Below are 23621 nucleotides of genomic sequence, written 5' to 3'. Positions count from 1 at the left end.
TATTATATACACACTTACTGTAATTCAGTTCTTTTCTGTATTTATCATGTATTGCATTGTGCCGCAAAGTTAACAAATTTCACGATATATGCCGATGATATTAAACCTGATTCTGATCTTGATTTTTGAAAAACATTATCGTTCACATTTCCATTGAGGACAATATTATATTACACATGACAAAAAAGTCATTGGACAGCTGTATTTAACAGAAAGCACGATTGTTACCACTCATTTCCCTGTTTGTCATTATAGGGCGACATTTTTAATTGAACTTCCATAATCTAAAGAAATCCTCAGGAAACTCAAGGACAGGAGAACAATAACAATCACAGAATTTAAAACAAAATGGCACATAGGTACATCTTATTACAACAAATAGTTGGTAACATCTAATTATGTTAGTCATGGGGTTCTGAAAGAAATGTAATGGCACTCAAAAATAATTCCCCTCTGCAATAGTGCAGCTGTCATATGCTGTAATTTTGCTAAGAAATTAGTAATGATAAAAGTATTTATTGGATCCTGTTATTGAACATTTCAGATTTCTTCTGTTAATGACTATACTTAATCTATGCTCCTTTGCAAATTTAGGCTTCCATCTATTTAACAATATATAGTAATGGCATGTCAACCGTTAAGTTGGATATTAAATTATTTCATTATCACACAGATTGAAGTACATAATGAAAAAAAATCAACAAATTCATCAAGATCTCTGGGAACATGTCATATCCTGCCACAATATCCCATATTCCTTCCAACCTACTGTCATGTGAAAATGGTACTTCCAATACCTTTTGCCCAGATCTTATTGAAATGTCATTAAATCTTGGAAATGACATCTCCACCTCACTGACAATCAACACTGGCGCACCTCAGGGATGTGAGCTTGGTCTACTGCTCTACTCTCTCTACACCCATAACTGTGTGGTTGGGCAGAGTTCAAATGCCATCTACAAAGTTACTGGATGATACAACTATCGTTGGCAGAATTTCAGATGGTGACAAGAGGGCATACAGGAGAGAGATGTATCAGCTAGTTGAGTGGTGTCACAGCAACAACCCTGCACTCAGCTTCAGTAAAACCAAGGAACTGATTGTGGATTTCAAGAAGGGCAATATACCAGTCCTCAGAGGGATCAAAAGTGGAAAGAATGCGCAATTTCAAATTCCTGGATGTCAATACATCTGAAGATCTAACGTGGACCCAACATATCGATGCAGCTACGAAGAAGGCACGACAGCAACTGTATTTCATTAGGAGCTTGAGGAGACACTCGCAAAGTTTTACAGTTGTACCATGGAGAGCATTCTTACCGTCTGGTATGGGGGCGCTACTGCACAGGATCAAAATCAGCTGCAGAGTTGAAAACTTAGTCAGCTCCAACATGGGCACTGGCCCCCATAGTATTTAGGACACCTTCAAGGTGTGATGGCTCAAAAAGGGGTCATCCATCATTAAGGACCCACATCACCCAAGTCGTGCTTTGTTCTCATTGCTACCATCATGAAGGACGTACAGTAGCCTGAAGGTACACACTCAATGATTCAGGAACAGCTTCTTCCTCTCTGCGATCTGATCTCTGAATTGACATTGACCCGTGAACAGGTCCTCATTTTTAATTGCTATTTTGCATTAGTTATTTAACTATTTAATATATACTTCCTGTATTTTTTCTGTTATTATGTATTGCATAATAATATGCAATACACAAGTTTCTAACTTACCACACTACTTGTCCAATATCTAAAACAGATAAGAAATTTTATACAGCTATTGTGAATACTAAAACCAAGGTCTTAGCTGTTCACTGAAAATATAAGCCGCACTCCAAAGCCACAGACTGCACTTCCATCCTAAGTAATACTCGGGGCAGCATGAGATCCTTGATGTTATATTCACCTAAGAACTGCCAATGCAAATCCACTTAATCAAGACAATGTACTTCTGCTTCCATTAGTCTCTCAGATCAACCACCGAAACAAACACTCATGAGATATGTCAAGGTTTTTTCCCAACCACAAGAAACCCAAAAGAACCCAATTAAAAAAAAGACCAATAGTCAATGCCCAGAGAAACAAAAACATGCAAGCAATAAAGCAAGCAACATTATTCAGAACAAAATTGACTCCATAGACCTGAAGCCTAGAGCAGGCCCACAGACATAGTCTATCATACCATGGGGCAAATTGCTGCAAAGCTCACAGACACTAAGCCTAGAGCTGCACCCCTGCATGATTCACGGATCGGTATCGGTCTGTGGCTCGGAGGTTGGGGACCACTGGTCTATCATACCATGGGGCAAATTGCTGCAAAGCTCACAGACACTAAGCCTAGAGCAGCCGGAGCAGGGCACAGCCTCAGCGCTGAGGAGAATCTCAGAAACGTCACAGAGCAGAATCTCAGGTTCGTAAGGATTTTATTCCATCTGCCTTTTTTTTACCCATTTCAACACATTATCTCTTCGTAGCCTGGCTACTTACCATGCTCTCAGCTCCTCTATCATTCTGCATGTCATCCACAAAATTACTGGTCTTGTCTCCCAAATGCACATTATTCATGTATACTGTATTACCAACAAGGATCCCTACACCAATCTTTGTAGGGTACCACATCACAGGCATCTAATTGCATAACCAATCCTCTGCCATCAACTACTACCAAACTAACACCTATGTGGGACCTTATCCAATACTTAACTAAAGTCCATGTAAATCCAATCTACTTCCATTTCTTCATCAACACTTTATTAGCTCTTCAAAAAGTTAATTTAAATTGCTCTGCCCTTGACAAAGCCATGTAGGCAGTCTCTGATTAGTCCCTGCCTTTCCAAATTATCATTAATATCATTCCAAATTATCTACTAAAATGACAGTAATCCCTACATTATAACAAGTAAATAATATTTCACACAGTCAGAAACCATTAATTGACAGTTCAAAAAGGTATTTTATTGGAATGTATTAAAAACAAGTAACTTTAAAAATTTCAAAATAAGCCCGATTTTACAATGATCAAATGCATTTAGCAATTAAAATTGTTAATCAGTATTTAATCACTAGATAAAAAGTTTTTAATCAGAATAAAACAGCTGACAGCATGTTTCTTACAATTAAAATAATCATTACTGTGCACGTTGTATCGATAGTAGCAAGATTAGTTACAACTCCATTTCCATTTCACTATAAGACTTTTAACACAGTATAATGAAACTCTACAGAACAGATAGCAGTGTGCTGACATGATAACACTTATGCCATTTGATATCCACCGATTTTGGCTCCTGACCAGCAATGAAATTTCAACAACTTGAATTCGGTATGACCCTCATAATAATTGCTTTACAAATGCAAAATTAGTATCCACACCCTGATAAACTTGAGTACTTTTTCCGGAAAGATTTAAGCATCAGAGAATACAAATCTTAGAACAAGATCTCAGTATATCAGAAATATACCACTTTGCCGAACTATTTCATAGGTAACATTAGTAAGGGAGGGACAGCTTGTGTCAGTACAATGTATTATAAACCTTGCTTTCTATCGAAGCACATTATGATTAGACCCATCATTGCTACTTTTATAACTCCATTAAGGACACATGGTTGTTTCAGTTGGAAACGTAACAAAAAAGACATTCAATTTTTTGAATCAGTACCTTCCCCTGAATAACAGCTTCTGTCACCAGTGCTAAATGATTGCTGACAATACCACTTACAGCAGAAATGCCTTCCACCACACCCACTCCAGCTGTAGGCAAATACACAGCCCTCTCTCCACATTCACACAAGGAGCTGTTGATAAAAAGGTAATGAAAATGTCACAAACAATCCTTATGCTTGGAAAGATCACAAAATAGCACTGTTACAAATAAGCTATTAATTTTAATTCCTGTCAGAGAATGTGAAGTTCTGAAGTGTACTTCTGGATGCACAAGACATCAATACAAAGGCTGTATATTACAGCTTTTATGAAAAAGAACTCAGAATGTTACTGTCACTGCCAAATTATCTAAACTATTTAGCTTTGTCAACACTAATACATTTTCCAGACTGGCACAAGTGTATTTTAAAAGGCAATTTTAAATTCAGTCCATTCTCAATGAACTCTTGTATACCAGCAATTTAAATATAATACCACTTATAGGTATTTTACATCATTATGGTAGCCAATTTGGGTGAACATATTACTTATTACATTTTTCCATATTCATTGTAGTTCTCTGCAAAAACCTTTTAAACATAACTGGTCTCTTTGATCTTATTTAAGTTCAGTTAAGCAAGAAAAGTGGCCTGAAATGTTTTAACACATTGGATTTACACAGAATTTCAGTAGTACGCAGTATTTGCAGATGGAAAACTTGATATACAAATACAACTGCTGTACAAAAGCAATTGGAAGAAGTAAATTTGATGAGTTGTTGATTTTTGAATCCTGATTTTGTACATCACCAGTTCAATAGAAAATCCAACCTATTCAGATGTCACAAGATCTTTCAGTAACTGGAATAGAACGGCTTTCTAACGTTAGTATCTGCTCAATTACATAAAATTGATCATTTAAAAACAATGGGAAAGAGACATTACCATTATCTTTTACATGCTGGCAAAATACTTTGCTCTGCTAAGTTGGCTATTCCTCATGATGAAGCATAGGCAGTGATAGTAATACATTAGGCAGTCTTCTGAGAACACTTTCCTTCATCCTTTTCGGTTATTTATTTTGATTTACACAATCCTAATAAAAAATTAATGCACAGTACTCATGATATAACAAACTTTCTAAAAAGGGATAAAAGATAATGGTAATGTAATAAAAACTACTTTGCGGCCAATTATGCACACAATTACTTTACCACAATGAAGGATTCAAAATCAATCATGTACATAGAAACATTATATGTGGTGTACACCTCTGTCCCTGAACAACGTAAGATTTTATTTTTGTGCTCCTTTGGTAAATATGTAATCTTAGTAGCTTAACAAACTTTGTGCTCATTTCATTGTGCCACCAATACAAGTATAAATGCCTGCACCTTCGCAAGCTTTACCCAAAGATGTTTGGTTTCTTTATCCTTTTCTAAAGCTAGTGTCTCACATGATGCATTAGTATGGTCTGTTACCAAACCAAGATTGAGACTAGACATTGATTGATCACTCTACTTAACCAGGATACAGGCTTCACATTTTTTACACTTTGTCAATTAGTTTATTGACAAGACCTTAACAAAACAGCTTTCTTTACATCCCTAGCTCAACTATTGAATTGACCTAGATGTCTAATATAAACAGCATGAATGTTAGGCAAGTCTGAGAAACAAATCAGGGCCTCAGTAGTCTGTTGATTTCATTAACTGATACTGTTAACAAATGAGGGGGGAATAAAAGTGATTTGCATTTAAATTCAGTTGGGAATAACTTGATTGGAATTTTCAGATGATTTTTGTATTAGAACACTTTATTAAGACCCATCTAAAGAGAACACCATGATTATAACTAGAGAAAAACTTCACCTCCGAGTAGCAGAAAGTGGTGTTTCATCTTTTCTACTGAACTTCGATTTCAACCCTACATGAAAATATGCATTGGCTTAACACTATTATGGACCAATTTCATTTAAACCTAGTAAGCTCTGGATTTTAATAATTGAACTCAAATACCTAATTAAATAAATACTATATTGTTTTCTTTTAATCTTTTAGGTATTCTAGATAACAAATATTTCAGCACATTTTCATGCTCAAACATAAATTATCCGATACTTCTCAAACAGAAATATTCTGAAAGTTGAAGAGCTTTAAAAGGCAGAACCTTTTCTCTCTAAAAATTGTATTAAAATGGCTTTGTGCAAATTAGGTCATGTCTAAGTTACCAGGAAAGTTGATGAAGGAAAGGCAGAAGATATGGTCTACAGAGACTTTAGCAAGGCCTTTGACAAGGTCCGTCATGGGAGTTTGGTCAAGAAGGTACAGTCACTTGGCATGAGGTAGTAAATTGAATTAGACATTCTTCATAGGAGAAGCCAGAGAGTGGTAGAAAATGGTTACCTCTCTGACTGGTGGCCTGTGACTAGAGGAGTGCTGCAAGGATCTGTGCTGGATGCTGTTCGTCATCTACACCAATGATCTGGGTGGTATGTAGTAAACTGGATCATCAGATTTGCAGAAGACACCATCATTTGGGGGTTAGTGGACAGCGAGGAAGACTACCAAAGCTCACAGTGTGATGAGGATCAGCTGGAAAAATGGGCAAACCAGGGTAGGACTTACTCAGTGATCAGTAGGACATTGAGGAATGTGGTTGAACAGAGGAATCTGGGGATATAGATTCATAATTTGTTGAAAGTGGCATCACAGTAAGATAGGATTGTAAAGAGAGCTTTTGGCACATTGACATTCATAAATCAAAGTACTGACAACAGGAGTTGGGATGTTATGTTGAAGCTGAATAACACATTGGTGAGGCCTAATCTGCAGTATTGTGTGCAGTTCTGGTCACCTACCTACAGAAAAAAATCAATAAAATTGAAAAAGTGCTAAGAAAATTTACAAGGATGTTGCCAGGACTCAGGTTTGGGCCCAAGTTACAGAGAAAGGTTGAATAGGTATGAATTTATTCCCTGGAGTGTGGGAAAATCGGAATTTATCTGGACTAGAACCAGAAGTTTCTCTTTTTAAAAAATTACTTGGTTCCCCTGCTGCAGCATAGTAAGCCTCTCAATAGAATCAACACTTTAAAACAAATAAAGATACTCAAAAACTCTCAGGAAAACAATTGTTAAAATAAGATCTGTTCCTTCTGAACGATATTGCTACTGAAATTTTATATTGCTCTGAAAAAGGTGCTTAATGGTAAGATGCAAAGTCAAGTCTTATTTCAACAAGTGGCAAAGGCATTTCAAGTTTCTGAATAGCAGGCATTGGCACTTGTATTGACAAAGGAACCAAGCAAATTACATTATTATAAATCATATTTATAAAAGCAATATAAAGAGAGAAATAAAACAAGTTGAGAATTTAAAAGTTTTCATCCCTAACGAATACAAGCAATTTAGATACAACTTTACAAAAAGTGTCAAGGAAGAAATCAGAAATCTGCAATAGCCAACTTAAAATAAGAACCTACAGCAGAATCTCTTGTGTTAACAAAAAATATTTGCAATTTGGCATTTCCAATGGTCTGGGAGGAAATAATGAAGAGTCTGTTCTAAACAATTAAATGTCAGCAATAATAATCAATATTTAAACTTTAGCAAGAAAGACATTTTAAATATACATACAATAATTAAATTCAGGATACGATATAAGCACAAATACCATCTAAAGTAGGTTTGAAATTTATAAGCCAATTTCCAACCTCAATTTATGTGCACCTGAGTAATCCATTCCAGACCATTTTTTTCTTCAAAATCTAGAAATGCTTTATAACTTTAATTTAAAAGCAGTATACAGTGAATTCCAGTTAATTGGGCCATCAGTTAATTAGTGCAGCCGCTTATATGGGACAACTCTTAAAGAACAAAAACTAATCGAGAAAGTGGTCAGGATTCCCTTCATTTAGTTGGGGCACTGTGCTGCTTAGTTGGAACAGGATATTGTTGCCCAACAGTTTCTAACTAGCGTCAGCCACATGCATTCATGTGGCCATTAGACACCACACCATGCTCAGAGTGAACAGCTTTTAAATAGCATCAGTTGCATGTGTTGTATCAAAAAGCAGTGATTTTTGTTATTGATAACTTGGTGACAAATAAGCATCAAGACAATTCAGAACTGTTTTGCTCACCGTGGTTTCAAGTATTTAGGCTTAGATGCCAGAAACAGCCAGGAGTTAAAATGAAATGATTTCACTACTTCAGCAAGTTAGGAACTATGAAGAATTAAGGTACTGACAATCATCTTGAATGTCACAATGAAAAAAAAGACTTGAAGGATATAATCATAGAAAACATTGGATGAAGGCAGTCCATTATTTGCACGAGGTGCCTACGCTGATTTTGTTCATTTAGTCAATCAAAAAGAATGCAGCAGCGTACACTACATGAATTCCTCCATCAATAACTATTTGGAACTAACACACAATTTTATAGTACTGTAGTAGTATTATTAATATTCTAATTTGTTCCGTATTTCATTTAAATATATAATTTTGCAGTTTGTCTTTCTTATACCATTCAACTATTTTCTTGAATCTTTGGCTTATTAAGGCAGCCGCTTTATTGGGCCAAAAATGTACTGGTCCCAATGTGTCTCAATTAACCAGAACCCACTGTATAAGGATTATCACAGCAAACAAAGTACAGATCAACATTACTAAGAGAATTTATTAAGGAATGCAAAAGAAAAATATTTTGTCAATGTTATGACATCAGGACCCTAGAATTTCAAGTACAATTTCCTACTTACAAATATTGCAATCAGGATTTTAAATTTTATACGAGGAACATGAATGAGCTATGACTGGCCACAAACAGGATCACTGAAAAAGTAATCAAAATATATTAAATGTTTTGACCCATATGCAAGCAGAATCTGCTCACATAGAATATTACAGCCCAACATTTGATATTGTTCAATTCAAATAAAAATTCCATATTTAAATACATTCATTCCATGGATCAGCAACTATGGATAATCTTAAAGGGATATTCACATTAAAAAAGTGAACATTACAAAAAGCACCAAGAGGAAGTTTCTGAAGCTGTGCTTCTCAGAATATTTAGTGCAGTGAAGTGCAGCATATGGATCATTCATTCTTTATTGTGTAAGTGCTCTGGCTCACAATGCAAGAGTCTTGTACAACTGGGAGCCAAACCTGAAATAAACAAGTTGTCTTTACTAAATGTAATGGCTGTTCTTTCCATGCCTGCTTTCTTACAGTAAATGGGATCACATTTTATACTTGGAATATTTTGTTATGCAAAATATCAGCTTTGTGAATTATTAAAAAACATAATTTAAATCTAATGTTTCTATCTTTTTAAGTGTAACAAGATGAAAAACATATTTTGTGTGTATTGCTTTGCAATAAGTACTATATGTTATCAGAACTCTTCAAGCAGCCATTACAAGTTAGATAAATTTGCTGCCCAATTACTTATTCCTGTATTTATTAATTTGGTTCAGTCTTGGAAAAAGAAAACACTTTGGCAACAAATTAATGACAGCATTGCTAGAGGTGAAATTTCTTTAAATCTTATTTGGTATCTGGATTGATCATGTAGAAATGGAAAAAAGAATTTAAATAGATGGAAAATAAAATTGCAACTGTGATTTCATCCAGAATTGGTCAGTACTACTTCTACTCACCTATACTTTACTATAGTGCTCATCTAACAGGAAAATTTAACTTCCACATTGTTCACATTGGAACACAAGATACTAGTCCAAACAATAGAAATACCAACTGTAGGACAAAAAAAAAGCTTCCGCAAGCTCAAAGTTGACTGGATTTAATTGGAATGTTCCAATTTGCATATAAATATCTAAATGTTGAATAAAATGGGACGATGACGGCAATCTCAGCCCCAAATTAGAATGTTGCAGGACTCATGATCAGCAACTCTTAAGACTTGACAAATAATACTGCTTAAGACAGCAAAATTGACTACAATACACAGCATGTACTTGAGGAGCTCAGCAGGTCAGGAAGCATCTGTGGATGGGGATAAACAGCTGACGTTTCAGGGCCCCTGATGAAGTGTCTTGGCCAGAAACGTCGACTGTTTATTCTCATCCATGATGCCTGACACACTGAGCTCCTCCAGCACATTGAGTGTATTGCTCTAGACGTCCTGCATCTGCGGTACCTAGTGTCTACGTTCAACTATGTGTTTTGAATGAGTTGTTAAATCAACTTGCTATCTGCTTGTTCAAGGTACTGCAAAATATTTCATTAACATTACTCAAAAAGTCAGGGGAGTTCTCCTTGCCCATGAACATTCAAACCTGGCAATGCTTCCAAAATCAGATTAGTAGCACATTTGCTGTTTGTGGGAACTGCTCAGTACATACAGGCTCCTGTATTTACTAAATGTGATTATATCAAAAGAAAATCATTGTAATGTGTTCTGGATTATCCTATTGTAAAATAAACTATATAATTTAAATTTCTTTGAGGCCTGTATTATAAAACATTGTTTTCTTTAAGAAACTGTCCAAATTTCAAGAGATGGCCAAAAAAAAACAAATCAGCCCAACTTAGTTAAATTCCACTTTATCATGCAATGACATAGGCATGTTATTATAGCTTAAAATTTATAAGGGTACCATCCAGATACACTGAGAAAAATATGTATTTTAAATAATAAATTCCTTAACTTTTAAAATTTAGATCTATGGTCATGTCACTAACTGAAACAATATAGTCGTTTTTGAATTAAAGAAATAAAATTGTAATGCTTTGAATTAAAGAAATAAATTTGTACTTAGAAAGGTTATTTTAAATAAAAATGATTTCAAGTTGTCAAACATGATGGCCAGATCATACAAAAGTGATCAACACCAGTTAAAATATGGATTGCTGGTTCCAGTTATGGTGTAAATGCATTTGATAGGCATATTCCCCGCCCCCCAGTAAAGCTGGGTGTTGAGCATCTTAGACAGGAAATGCAGAATAATTTACAGTAACTTTTACAAATCAATTTATTTCCTACAATTTTGGAATTGTATTCTATTTATCTTAGACTCTGGAAATGCTGAATCAGTGCAAGATCTCTTGATGTCAGATTGTAAATTCACATAAAGCTACAACCTACAACTCATTAATAGTAGGCCAAGGTAAACCGAACAGTTTTTGCTACACGTGATCACCTCGAACATTCTCAAAACAGATAAAAGCATTCAGTTTTAGGTGGTATGCACTGTAAATATATCCCAAATCAATGAGAATTACCTCGCCGACTGCTAAAGAGCATACTATTGGGAGAAGACTACTTGTTTTATTAAAACATTACTATGTGCACAAGCTGCATTAATGGGTTATGAGCATAGAATGAAATATCAAAATGAGATAATATCATCTATTTAAAAACAAAAACTTGGAGACAAAAGAGTGACATCTTTAATGCATGTGGACGTTCTGGTATCAGCCTGGCATCATTAATAAACATTTCCAATATTTAATTTGGTGAATATATTTTCAGATGTTTATAATTATATCCACTACCCACAATTTGACAGGTATCCATCTCCTGTGGAGGTCGTCTCCATTACTCTAGCAATCCTATTCTCCAGCCCACTTATGAAGGCATTTAGCACCTCCGTTTATGACCACCTACCAACAGATTCCAAGGAAAAGCTTCTGGTCCTTCCTTCCTCAGTGTATTACACTATATCTATATCTAACTGAGGTCAAGAATGTAATGGAGAGAGGTATTTGATACAGCATATTGAACATCCAACTTTTCATACCAAAGCTGATAGGAAATTGATAAGAACATTAATACTGGCACAAAAGAATTGTTCAATAGAGTAATTTTAATGCATAACAAGAGACATTATTCAGTATTTGTATAGATTCTTGAAAATGAAAATGTTTTAAAAAGTGTTCTTTAAATGAGTTCTTAAAAGCATACAATCATTCATTTTTTTGTCTCCAGTGAACACGCTCTAAAAGGGCTCGTAGAATATTTCCAGGTATTATTTGGTGTTTGTCTATTAGGTTCTGCACAGCTTGCTTTGCCTAGGATGAAAAAGTTACATGTGAAAATGTTACAGCCTTGAGCCTTATACAATAATAATGCTAACTTCAAAACATATTACAGTTTGCAAACAACCTGCCTCAATTCACGCGGGAACCAGCAAATACCGTTTTTAAATTCTTCATACGTCCACCAACTCAAACCAAATCTTGCTGCTCACTTAAACTGCACAAGATAATAATCACAAACTTGCCTTTGGATACTGCAACAACTACACAGGTGAGCATTCTTACGTCTTTCTTCATTTCTGGAGACAACTTCCAAACACAAAGTAAAACTAGGAACTTGTTTCATGGAATCCTCAAGCATATAATTATGTGAAATAGTGAGGCAAAAAAAAAATCAACCAGACAAATCACACTAGCTATGGCTAGAATGTCCAAGGGAATGCCAGGTATTCAACATTCCCACACAAACATGCCTTAGACTTATGTTGCTCGATTGTCAATCCAGACTTTTAACGGTGCGGTAGACATCACAAGATTTGGCACTCTGCTCCATTATCAGACTCCAGATTAGCCATCTATCTCAGTCCTATGCATTTCAGAAGCTGCCATCAAAACTGATAACCTATTCACCTTGCTGACTAGAGAAATTGAAAGCATTTATTTCAACAATTTACTGATGTTTAACGTGACTATTTGTAACTTTAAAAATCAATTCATTGAACACTTCTATCAGGTTTTAAACGGGTCAATATCAGAAGCATAAAAAGTTTTAAAACCCTTACAGCCTTTGACAGAAGACAAAGTTCTGATCCCCAGCTTAGCCTTCTATCAAAGGTCATCACACTGAGGTCTTACTTCGCTTCAGAACCCAAATCCAGGGTGAAGGTGGTCAAAGAGATTAACTCTCTAGCCCTTTTACAGTGCAAGAAGCAGGGATCATAAGCAGTAATTCCAGAATTTGTCCCATGCTCATTATGAGAGAACCCAATAAACTGTAACAGAAAAATAAGTTACCTTTTCAGCCAGCTCAGCAGCAGTTATATTGGGATCATAAGGAATAGGGTCACCCAAATAGGTGCAAAACTTGACAGGAAATCCTCCATAAATAGGAACAAATGGCCATTTAAACTTTTCATACATCCATTTACAAATGCCTGTTAAAAGATTAAACGTGATGAAGTTAGTCTGCCTTCCATAGAGCGTGTCATTTCAATATGAAGAAAGTGAACAATTTAACAAGTCTGATAAATAAGCGTTTGGCTTAAATATACTACTTACAACTGAATCTAAAAACCTGCACAAACCAACTGTCTATTTGTTTAGGAATATTGTTCATTATTTGTCACATTATTAGCATTACTATTGTTACTCATAAGTTGTTTTTAAAAGTGATATGGAATTGCATCCTACTTTTTCCATCAAAGCCATTTTGATTAAGAAAGGGATTTCTAAATTAAAAGGCATACATATTAATTTATACAATGTTAAACATTCATTCAATTATGGAATTGCTATCTCTTTCATCTCAAATCCACTTCTTTTTCACCCATCTTCTTATCAAGACATTCCTCAAATCCACACCCCTCTGGTCCCCTCCCACACCTCCCTGGGCCCCTGTTACTCAGTTTCTTCCCCCCCCCCACCAGATTCCATCTGCCTATAATGCATACACTGAACCCACAAGTTTACCTCCACCCTCCTACTACTGTCCCCAACTTGCTCATCATCTCTGTCAGCTGGTTCCATTCAACACCTTCCTTGCTTATCCGATTCCATAATCTACAATCTTTTTTGTCTCCACTTATCATCTCTGAGCCTCTGCTGATATACAATATCTATCCTTCTCTCCCCTATCTGCCCATCAACCCCTCATTACCTGGATCCACCTATCATTTGACAGCTCCTGTCTTAGCCTCCCTTTACCTTGTTATGCTGGCTCTCTCCTCTCAACAGCCTCAGTTCTAATGTAATGTCTCAGTCTGAAACATCACTACCCTTTTGCCGCCACACATGCTACCCGAGCCGCTAAACTCCTCCAGCAGCTTGAATTTTTATTCCTGAAAGGATCTATCACTTCCGCAAGATTATGTTATCATTTCGATTACTATCAGGATTACTCCCAATTCACATGTAAATCATTCTTATTCAGTCAAATGCAATTTATGTAATAAGAATGCTCGAAATTCAAAGATTGAAGTAAAAGTGAAACATTTTATTTATCTTATTTTGTTTAACAGTACAATATGAAGTAGGTCTTCCGGCCTTTCAAGCCATGCTGCCCCAGCAACTCCCGACAAATGTCAGACATCCCAACCTGCAAAAACTCATTTCAGGGAGGTAGCACCATCAATTTGCGGGAGACTTCCGGGAGAGGTGGGATGTCTGCAATAGAGTAGCTCCTTAGCAGCTAGCCAGCTAGTTTAAATAATGTTAGCTATGCTAATGAACGAATGACTCCTGTTAAACTCACCTCAACATGTCTTTTACAGTCTTAACCCACCATGGGCAATAGAAAAGTCATTGTTGCAAACAGTGCAGCGAGCAACACTGTCATTATTTTGACCCCTATTAGGCAGGGGTACACTTTAGTGTAGTCTGGGGTGACATACATTTTATATTTTTTTGGAACAGTCTGCAATGGCGCGCTCTCGCTCTCTCTCTCTCTCGTGGTCGCTCACACGCTCTCACTTGCTTTCTCTCTCGCTCACGCACTCACTTGCCTTCGCTCTCGCGCTCTCTCTTGCTTTTCTCTCGCTTGCTCTCAAAAAAATTGATTTCCGTGATATTGTATATAATTTGCGGGCATCAGGGAGCCACTATTAATATGCGGGAGACACCCGGAAGTTCCGGGAGAGGTGGGATGTCTGAAATGCTAACCTAATCACGGCACAATTTACAATGACCAATTAACCTACCCAGTACATCTTTGGCCAGTGGAAAGAAGCCGGAGGACCTGGAGAAAACCCACACATTCCACAGGGAGGAGGTACAGAGACACCTTACAGAACAGCGGCAGAATAGATCACCAAACTCTGGGATGCTCTGAGCTGCAATAGTGTCGTGCTAACCACTACACCACCCTGGCACCCCATATAACACAATGCAGTAATTGAAATCCACATCTTTCCCAAGATTCAGCAACAACTGTTCGCTTATTCTGAAACACACTGGAAACTCCAGAAGATAATAAAACTGGAGCAAAATGTGAGCTGATGCAAGACGGTGTGGTCATTCCATCAGATATTTGAATATGCATATTACTCCAATGTGAGTATTTTTAAAAACAAAGCCCTTTAACTGTAGCAACACACATAAAAGTTGCTGGTGAACGCAGCAGGCCAGGCAGCATCTCTAGGAACTTTAACTGTAGACAACATTGCTAACTCTTCAACTGTGCACTTAATACTCAGCAGAACAACTTTGAATCTACTTACCAAAGCATCCAAATGTTCTAAATCCTTCTCGAATATTCCGTGTAAACATAGGAATAATGGGCTAAAATTGTAAATAATCATAGAATTAAACAGACTATTTAAAACAGATTACAAAAACATTTCACACCTCTGAAAATCTTTATGAAATACATCTTATAACGATATAACAATTACGGCACGGATACAGGCCATCTCGGCCCTTATAGTCCGTGCCGAACGCTTACTGTCACCTAGTCCCACCTACCTGCGCTCGGCCCATAACCCTCCATTCCTTTCCTATCCATATACCTACCCAATTTAAAAGAAATTTTTAAATCTTAAACAGTAATAATTTTGCAGAGCTGATTCATTGAGGAATTAATGAGAAAAAAGTTCCATTTAAAATCAGAGAAATGCATAAACATCCTGAAATTCTTCTTCTCCTCAGACATTCACGAAAACAGGAGTGCCCCAAAGAATGAGTGACAATTAGAATGTTAGAACCCCAAAGCCCCCTACTCTCCCTCCCATGCACAAGCAGCAGTACACTCTCCCCCACCCACTTCCACAAAAAAAGCATCAGAAACTTCCACCCGCCAAGCATGCAGTAGCAAGACTTCTAATAAAGACCATGATCTGCAGTATGACATAAACTAATCGTTCACCTGACAATTTGACATGCCAAAGGTTCTCTCTCTCTCTCTAATAAAGGGAAAAGGAGGTGTTCCTTTTTCACAAGAGAAAAAGCAAAACATTAACATGCTTTTGCACTATTTCGAAGACTTGCGGTCATGCGTGTTATTTACAACACAGAAAGCTAGATTTGAGCAAATATCATATTCAAATAGGTTCTTCTGAAAAGACTTCTATATGAAAGAATGTTTTAAACTAACCGATGCAAACATCTAAAAACTTTAAAATGGAATATTCTTTTAAAATTAAGGTGATCTTCATTGTGATGTTAATATACTATACATTCAAAATGTTTTTAATGGTACAATACTGAGTCATGTCATCTGCAGAAATTCTCTGATGACTCAGCAATAGTTGGGTGAATACAGGGCCCTGGTGGCGGACTTTGTCAAATGGTGCAAGTTGAATCATCTGCAGCTCAACAGTAGCAAGGCAAAGAAGATGGTGATGGACTTTAGGAAGACTAAGCCTGCACTGAGCCCTGTTACTATTGATGGTGAGGATGTGGATGTGGTGAGAACCAACAAGTACCTGGGGGGTGCACCTGGATGACAGACTTGAGTGGAGCACCAACACAGAGGCTGTGTACAAGAAGGGTCAGAGTCACCTCTACTTCCTTACGAGACAGGTCCTTTGCAGTATGCAGGCCTATTCTTCACGTGTTCTACAAGTCTGTTGCCACCAGTACAATCTTCTATCTGGTGTCATCCTGGGGCAATAGCATCAACACAGGTGATGCCAACAGGCTCAACAAACTGATCACAAAGGCTGGCTCTGTTATAGGAGTCAAACTGGACATACTGGAGGCTGTGGTAGAACAAAGGACACTGGAAAATCCTGGCAATTCTGGACAATGTTTCTCACCCTCGGCATGAACCCTTGGTTGAACAGAACATTTTTAGTAATAGACTAAAACAACTGTGCTGCTCCAAAGAACACTATACCAGTTCATTCTTACCCTCTGCCATTAGGCTCTATAATGAGATGACCAATAGTGATGATCCCCTCCTGTTAGACTGTTTGAGGTAACTTTTTTTTTTATTCTTTCCTATTTCTCTTCTAATATTTGTATGTTTGTAATTTCATTTGGGATCAATAAAGTATCTATCTATCTATCCAAAACCTGTGCACAACAAACACGATTCCTGAGGTTCTAATAAAGCCAAATTAACCTCAAGATCTCGGGATGCTACAATTAAGTTAACATGGGTACTTCTTCCAACTTAGGTATGTACTTCTTATCCAATTATGGAAAATGTTGCTGTATTTATCACCAGATGCTTATGGACACAATAAGGCTAACCCGTGGTTGTGAAGAAATTTGATTGCTTCATCAATAGTTTGTTTCCAATTAACTTGCTGGATGAATTGTAAATGCAGGGCTATTAATCAAAGATAGCAATTACTTCCAGGAGGCTTTGACATAGAAGGGGTCGTAAGATTCTCCATGTCAAATCGGAAAGACTGAGCATTGAGGGTGTAACTGAAAGCTTAGGATTTTAAAAATGGTCAGCTGGAGACCAAAGAAAAACAATGAAGTTCAAGGACAAAAAACCACCAGGCTCTTATACAGCAGATACACCCCATAAATTTGATCATCATAGCTTGTCACACCAGACAGCCAGCCACACTAGTGTTGTTTGGTTGATGTTGAGCAGGCCAGTGTCAGCTAAATCAGGTGAGAGTGGGCAGTTGCGCAGAACGTCTTCATGTTCTGCACCCTTTCACCACATTCACAGGATTTGCTGGTCTTTAAACCCCACTTTACCATATTGTCTCCCATCCTATAAACTCCCACTCTCGCTCGGTTGAGAGTGCATCACCTCCATCTGTCAAGCAGTGCCCCGTCTGGTAACATTTCTGTGGGGTCTTGCACTGTATTGTTTGGTGGGGTTCTGGCTTCTGTTTATTGCCAGAGGTCAATCCTGTATGTTTGGGAGGATGTTCTGTGTGGTAGTTCCTCCTCTGTAGCAAAGTTTTTCCTCGATTTTAGGCGGTGGGAAACTGGCACATGATGGTGTAGCGGGTGCCATGGATCAGAGTTCTGTTTAACTGTTTCAATTTTTGTTGTAGTGTGTCTTCGGATCTCCGGGGGAGCGATGCCTGCAAGTCTCTAAATGATGTTAGTGGAATTGGGGTGCAATGTGCCTGTAATTATTCAGCAGGCTTCGTTAAGCAACAGGTCTATTTTCTTAGCATGGGCTGATCTGCCCCACACAGGTGTACAGTATTCTGCAGGTGCATAGTAGAATGTTAGGGCAGTTGATCTAAGTATGTGAGCATTAGCTCCCCATTTCATGCCTGCTAATTTTTTCAAGAGAAAATTGGGTTGAGTCAGGAACATTCACGCCGTAACCCTCTTAATCCGAAAGGAGACCAATCCTGACATTACACACCAGACCAAATGATCCAGTGGGTGGTAAAAGGATAAAAGGATAAATTTGATGACTGGCAAATATGACTTAAGTTAAAGAGGATGCAATAAATCCATAACTAAAGCTAACCTTTTCCCTTCGTCATTTTTTTGCAATGGGAGATACTTTCTTTCACTCAACTAATAGGAACAACAATCAAATTTTCCAAAACTCCGACACTGCTAATCTTGAATTGACAATATGACAAGAGCTGCCACAAGTCAACAAGTAAAGTTGTATGACTGCTGAGGTTTAAAATTAAGTTCCAATTTAGAGCTCAGCATAAATTTTACAAAGACTTATTTTAAATTACAAACTACTTAACTGTGGTATTCCTGAATCCATTATTTTCCTTTTCACAAAAACAACCTATTCTCATTAGGCATGCTCCCCAATCCAGGCAACATCCTTGTAAATCTCCTCTGCACGTTTTTTATGGCTTCCGTATCCTTCCTGTAGTGAGGCGACCAGAAATGAGCACAGTACTCCAAGTGGGGTCTGACCAGGGTCCTATATAGCTGCAATATTACCTCACGACTCCAAAATTGATTGATGAAGGCCAATACACCGTATGCCTTCTTAACCACAGAGTCAACCTGCGCAGCTGCTTTGAGTGTCCTATAGACTCGAACCCCAAGATCTCTCTGATACTCCACACTGCCAAGAGTCCATAAGACCATAAGACAAAGGAGCAGAAGTAGGCCATTCGGCCCATCGAGTCTGCTCCGCCATTTTATCATGAGCTGATCCATTCTCCCATTTAGTACCACTCCCCCGCCTTCTCACCATAACCTTTGATGCCCTGGCTACTCAAATACCTATCAATCTCTGCCTTAAATACACCCAATGACTTGGCCTCCACTACCGCCCATGGCAACAAATTCCAGATTCACAACCCTCTGGCTAAAAAAATTTCTTCGCATCTCTGTTTAGGATGGGTGCCCTTCAATCCTTAAGTCACGCCCTCTCGTATTAGACTCCTCCACCATGGGAAACGACTTTACCACATCCACTCTGTCCATGCCTTTCAACATTCAGAATGTTTCTATGAGGTCCCCCCTCATTCTTCTAAACTCCAAGGAGTACAGTCCAAGAGCGGTCAAACGTTCCTCATATGTTAACCCTCTCATTCCCAGAATCATTCTAGTGAATCTTCTCTGTACCCTCTCCAACGTCAGCACATCCTTTCTTAAATAAGGAGGCCAAAACTGCACACAGTACTCCAAGTGAGTCTTACCATTAATACTATATTCTCCCATCATATTTGACCTACCCAAATGAACCACTTCACACTTAAACAACAGGAATTCTGCAGATGCTGGAAATTCAAGCAACACACATCAAAGTTGCTGGTGAACGCAGCAGGTCACCAGTAACTGTGAAGTGTGTCACTTCACACTTATCTGGGTTGAACTCCATCTGCCATTTCTCAGCCCAGTTCTACAACCTATCAATGTCCCGCTGTAACCTCTGACAGCCCTCCACACTATCCACAACACCTCCAACCTTTGTGTCATCAGCAAACTTACTAACCCATCCCTTCACTTCCTCATCCAGGTTATTTATAAAAATCACAAAGAGTAAGGGTCCCAGAACAGATCCCTGAGGCACTCCACTGGTGACCGACCTCCATGCAGAATATGACCCATCTACAACCACTCTTTGCCATCTGTGGGCAAGCCAGTTCTGGATCCACAAAGCAATGTCCCCTTGGATCCCATGCCTCCTTACTTTCTCAATAAGCCGTGCATGGGGTACCTTATCAAATGCCTTGCTGAAATCCACATACACTACGTCTACTGCTCTTCCTTCATCAATGTGTTTAGACACATCCTCAAAAAATTCAATCAGGTGCGTAAGACACGACCTGCCCTTGACAAAGACATGCTGATGATCCCTAATCATAGTATACCTCTCCAAATGTTCATAAGTCCTGCCTCTCAGTATTTTCTCCTTCAACTTACCAACCACTGAGGTAAGAATCACTGGTCTATCTCTACTCCCTTTCTTGAATAAAGGAACAACATCCGCAACCCTCCAATCCTCCGGAAGAAATTTCATTTTAGATATAGTCCTAATGATTGGAACATTGTCTTGCAAGATAATTTGAAAGACTACTAATACAATCATTTGACATCAATGAACAAATATCAAAATAAAATGCTGATAAAGATCAATCAACACAAATTAAAAAGTTCCAAAGTTGACAGGACAGAAAAGTGAATTGCATACATGCATGCTAATGTGGTCCAACAAATTAATTTTCCCCAATCACTTAGAAAACATAGAAACAAAGAAAACTTACAGCACAATACAGGCCCTTCAGGCCACAATGCTGTGTCAAACATGTCCTTACTTTAGAAATTACCTCGGGGTACCCATAGCCGTCTATTTTTTTAAGCACTATCTACCTATCCAGGAGTCTCTTAAAAGACCCTATTGTATCTGCCTCCACTACAGTTGCTGGTAGCCTATTCCATGCACTCACCACTTGCTGCGTAAAAAACTTACCCTTGACATCCCCTCTGTACCTATTTCTAAGCACCTTAAAACTGTGCCCTCTTGTGTTAGCAATTTCGGCCCTGGGAAAAAAGCCTCTGACTATCCACACGATAGCCTCTCATCATCTTATACTCCTCTATCAGGTCACCTTTCATCCTCCATCGCTCCAAGGAGAAAAGGCCAAGTTCACTCAACCTATTTTTCTAAGGTATGCTCCCCAATCCAGGCAACATCCTTGTAAATCTCCTATCTGCACTCTTTCTATGGTTTCTACATCTTTCCTGTAGTGAGGTGACCAGAACTGAGCATAGTACTCCAAGTGGGGTCTGACCAGGGTCCTACATAGCTGTAACATTACCTCAGCTCTTGAAATCAATCCTATGGTTGATGAAGGTCAATGCACCGTATGCCTTCTTAACCACAGAGTCAACCTGCGCAGCAGCTTTGAATGTCCTATAGACTCGGACCCCAAGATCCTTCTGATCCTCTACGCTGCCAAGAGTCTTACCATTAACACTGTATTCTGCCATCATATTTGACCTACCAAAATGAACCACCTCACACATGATTTAAAATATTGATCCTATTCAAAACTATAATAGGCTGGATCATGCTGGACTATGCTCAGTGCACAACTTTGCAAAGGAATTATATTGCCTCAAACTGAAGCCCAGATTATTGTGTTGTGTAAAATGACTGAAGAGCATGAAACTTAAACCAGAAATCCTAGAGTAGCCTAACATTCTGACCAAAACAATATATCTGAGGTAATGTGAGGAGCCACAAAGAAATAAGGAATGTTGCAGCTACATAGGACCCTGGTCAGACCCCACTTGGAGTACTGTGCTCAGTTCTGGTCGCCTCACTACAGGAAGGACGTAGAAACCATAGAAAGGGTGCAGAAAAGATTTACAAGGATGCTGCCTGGATTGGGGAGCATGCCTTATGAGAACAGGTTGAGTGAACTCGGCCTTTTCTCCTTGGAACGACGGAGGATGAGAGGTGACCTGATAGAGGTGTACACGATAATGAGAGACATTGATCATGTGGACAGTCAGAGGCTTTTTCCCAGGGCTGAAATGGCTAGCATGAGAAAGCATAGTTTTAAGGTGCTTGGAAGTAGGTACAGAGGAGATGCCAGGGGTAAGTTGTTTTTTTTTTTTTTTTTTTTTTTTTTACACAGAGTGGTGAGTGCGAGGAATGGCGGCAGTGGTGGAGGCGGATACGACAGGGTCTTTTAAGAGACTCCTGGATAGGTACATGGAGCTTAGAAAAATAGAGGGCTATGGATAAGTCTAGGTAGCTCTAAGGTAAGGACATGTTCAGCACAGCTTTGTGGACTGAAGGGCCTGTATTGTGCTGTAGGTTTTCTATGTTTATGTGAAATGTTGGGAAGCTCTACAGTGGAATAGTCAACATTCAAAGGCATGACTAACAACACAGATACAGGCTATTCAGTCCAACTCATCCAAGCTGACCAAAATGTCCATCTAAGTTAGTCACATACGCCTGCATTCAGCCCAAATCTCCAAGCCTTTCCTTTCCATTTATCAGTTAAATGTCATCTAACTGTTGTTATTATATCTGCCTTTACCACCTTCCCTGACAGTTCATTCTGTGTGAAGCAGCTGCCCCTCAGGTCTCTTTGAAAGATTTCCATTTTCACCTTAAATTTCTTGACAAGTTCTTAAACATGCAGTAACAACAATTAGAAAGTGTTTAGCTAAATATCATTTAATTAAAGGCAGCTTTCTATTTTATTCTAGCTTCTAAAGGCAATGCCGCAAAAAAGTGGCACCTGCCATTAAAGACCCTCATCATCTAGGACGCGCGCGCACACACGCACACACACAAACAAAAGTCCTGGGCACATATTTGTAGCTAGGGGCCTAAGACTTTTGCACAGTAATGTACTTGTCAACGTGGAGCAGACAGTGAGTATGTAAATCTGGTAGAAGCAAAGGATGTTGAGAATAGTGAGGGTGGAGCGCCGCGGGAGGGATGTGGGAGAGGAGTGCCAGGAGATGAATTCTGATGTGGGTGCAGATACACTCAGCCCTGAGACATAAGGCAAGGTCATTTGCTTCCAAACAATAGGTTTATTGATCATTACAGAATGTCTCTCCGGTGCTTCTTGTTCCCTCCTCTCTCCCTTCCCCTTTTCCCAACTATAATTCCTCGCTCCCTGCCTCCTTCCCACTCTCCATCCACAATAAGAGATCGAAATCAGAATCAGGTTTATCATCACTGACATATATCATGAAATTTGTTTTTTTTTTTGTGGTAACAGTACAATGCAATACTTAAAAATTATTACAGTACTGTGCAAAGATCTTAAACACCCTAACTATATATAAATGTGCCCAAGATACTTGCAGTAGTGTGTGTGTATATATATATATATATATATATATATATATACTCTATTGTAATTTATAGATTTTTTATTACATATTTGTAAAGTACTGCTGCCACAAAACAACAAATTTCACAACAAATTCTTGTGATATTAAACCTATTTCTGACTCTCAATTATAGGCTTAAAAAAGAGAAAAAATTACATCACCAGCATGACCAGGACTAGGATGTGGTATCCTGCAAGCACCAATGAGGCAAATACAGCATGGGATTTGACAAGCAGATGGAAATTTGGCAATAGTTCAAGAAACAGAGTATGTAATAGCTGTGACTGTAGTAACACATAGCAATCAGTGGACTACAAGATTTAACCTTTTGAATTTATTGCCATTGCATCGGGCCGCTTACTTGAAAACAAAATCTGGGCGTGAAACTTTAATCACCAGATAATGGAAGTCTCTGGTCCCTTGCTGTTTTCCAGAAGAAATTAAATGGATGCAGGACTGAAGCTGTTATATCTATGTAACATGCTGTAAGGTTTCACTGCTAATGTATGGTTTCTCTGTAGCAGCAATGTTTGGGTTATGACT

General features: G+C 38.2%; 1 protein-coding gene across 4 annotated transcripts in view; it reads right to left on the bottom strand.

Moving 5' to 3' along the window:
• Positions 1 to 2983: 2983 nt before the first annotated feature.
• The window catches only part of tmem68 (transmembrane protein 68), a 58048-nt gene continuing 37410 nt past the window's right edge, over positions 2984 to 23621 (bottom strand). For 3 of the 4 annotated variants that reach the window (XM_072254844.1, XM_072254854.1, XM_072254834.1), the window contains 3 exons: positions 15086 to 15146; positions 12666 to 12805; positions 11460 to 11684 (listed from right to left, as the gene is read on the bottom strand). In XM_072254844.1, coding sequence (XP_072110945.1) covers positions 11580 to 11684; positions 12666 to 12805; positions 15086 to 15146 — 306 coding nt within the window. In that variant the 3' untranslated portion in view covers positions 11460 to 11579. Of the gene's footprint in view, positions 3798 to 11459; positions 11685 to 12665; positions 12806 to 15085; positions 15147 to 23621 lie in introns of those variants that run through there. The other variant, XM_072254864.1, reaches the window with a different exon arrangement.

The sequence above is a fragment of the Mobula birostris genome, chromosome 1 (genome assembly GCF_030028105.1).
Source record: "Mobula birostris isolate sMobBir1 chromosome 1, sMobBir1.hap1, whole genome shotgun sequence".
Classification (NCBI taxonomy): Eukaryota; Metazoa; Chordata; class Chondrichthyes; order Myliobatiformes; family Myliobatidae; genus Mobula; species Mobula birostris.
This window is presented reverse-complemented; position numbering and strand designations above follow the sequence as displayed.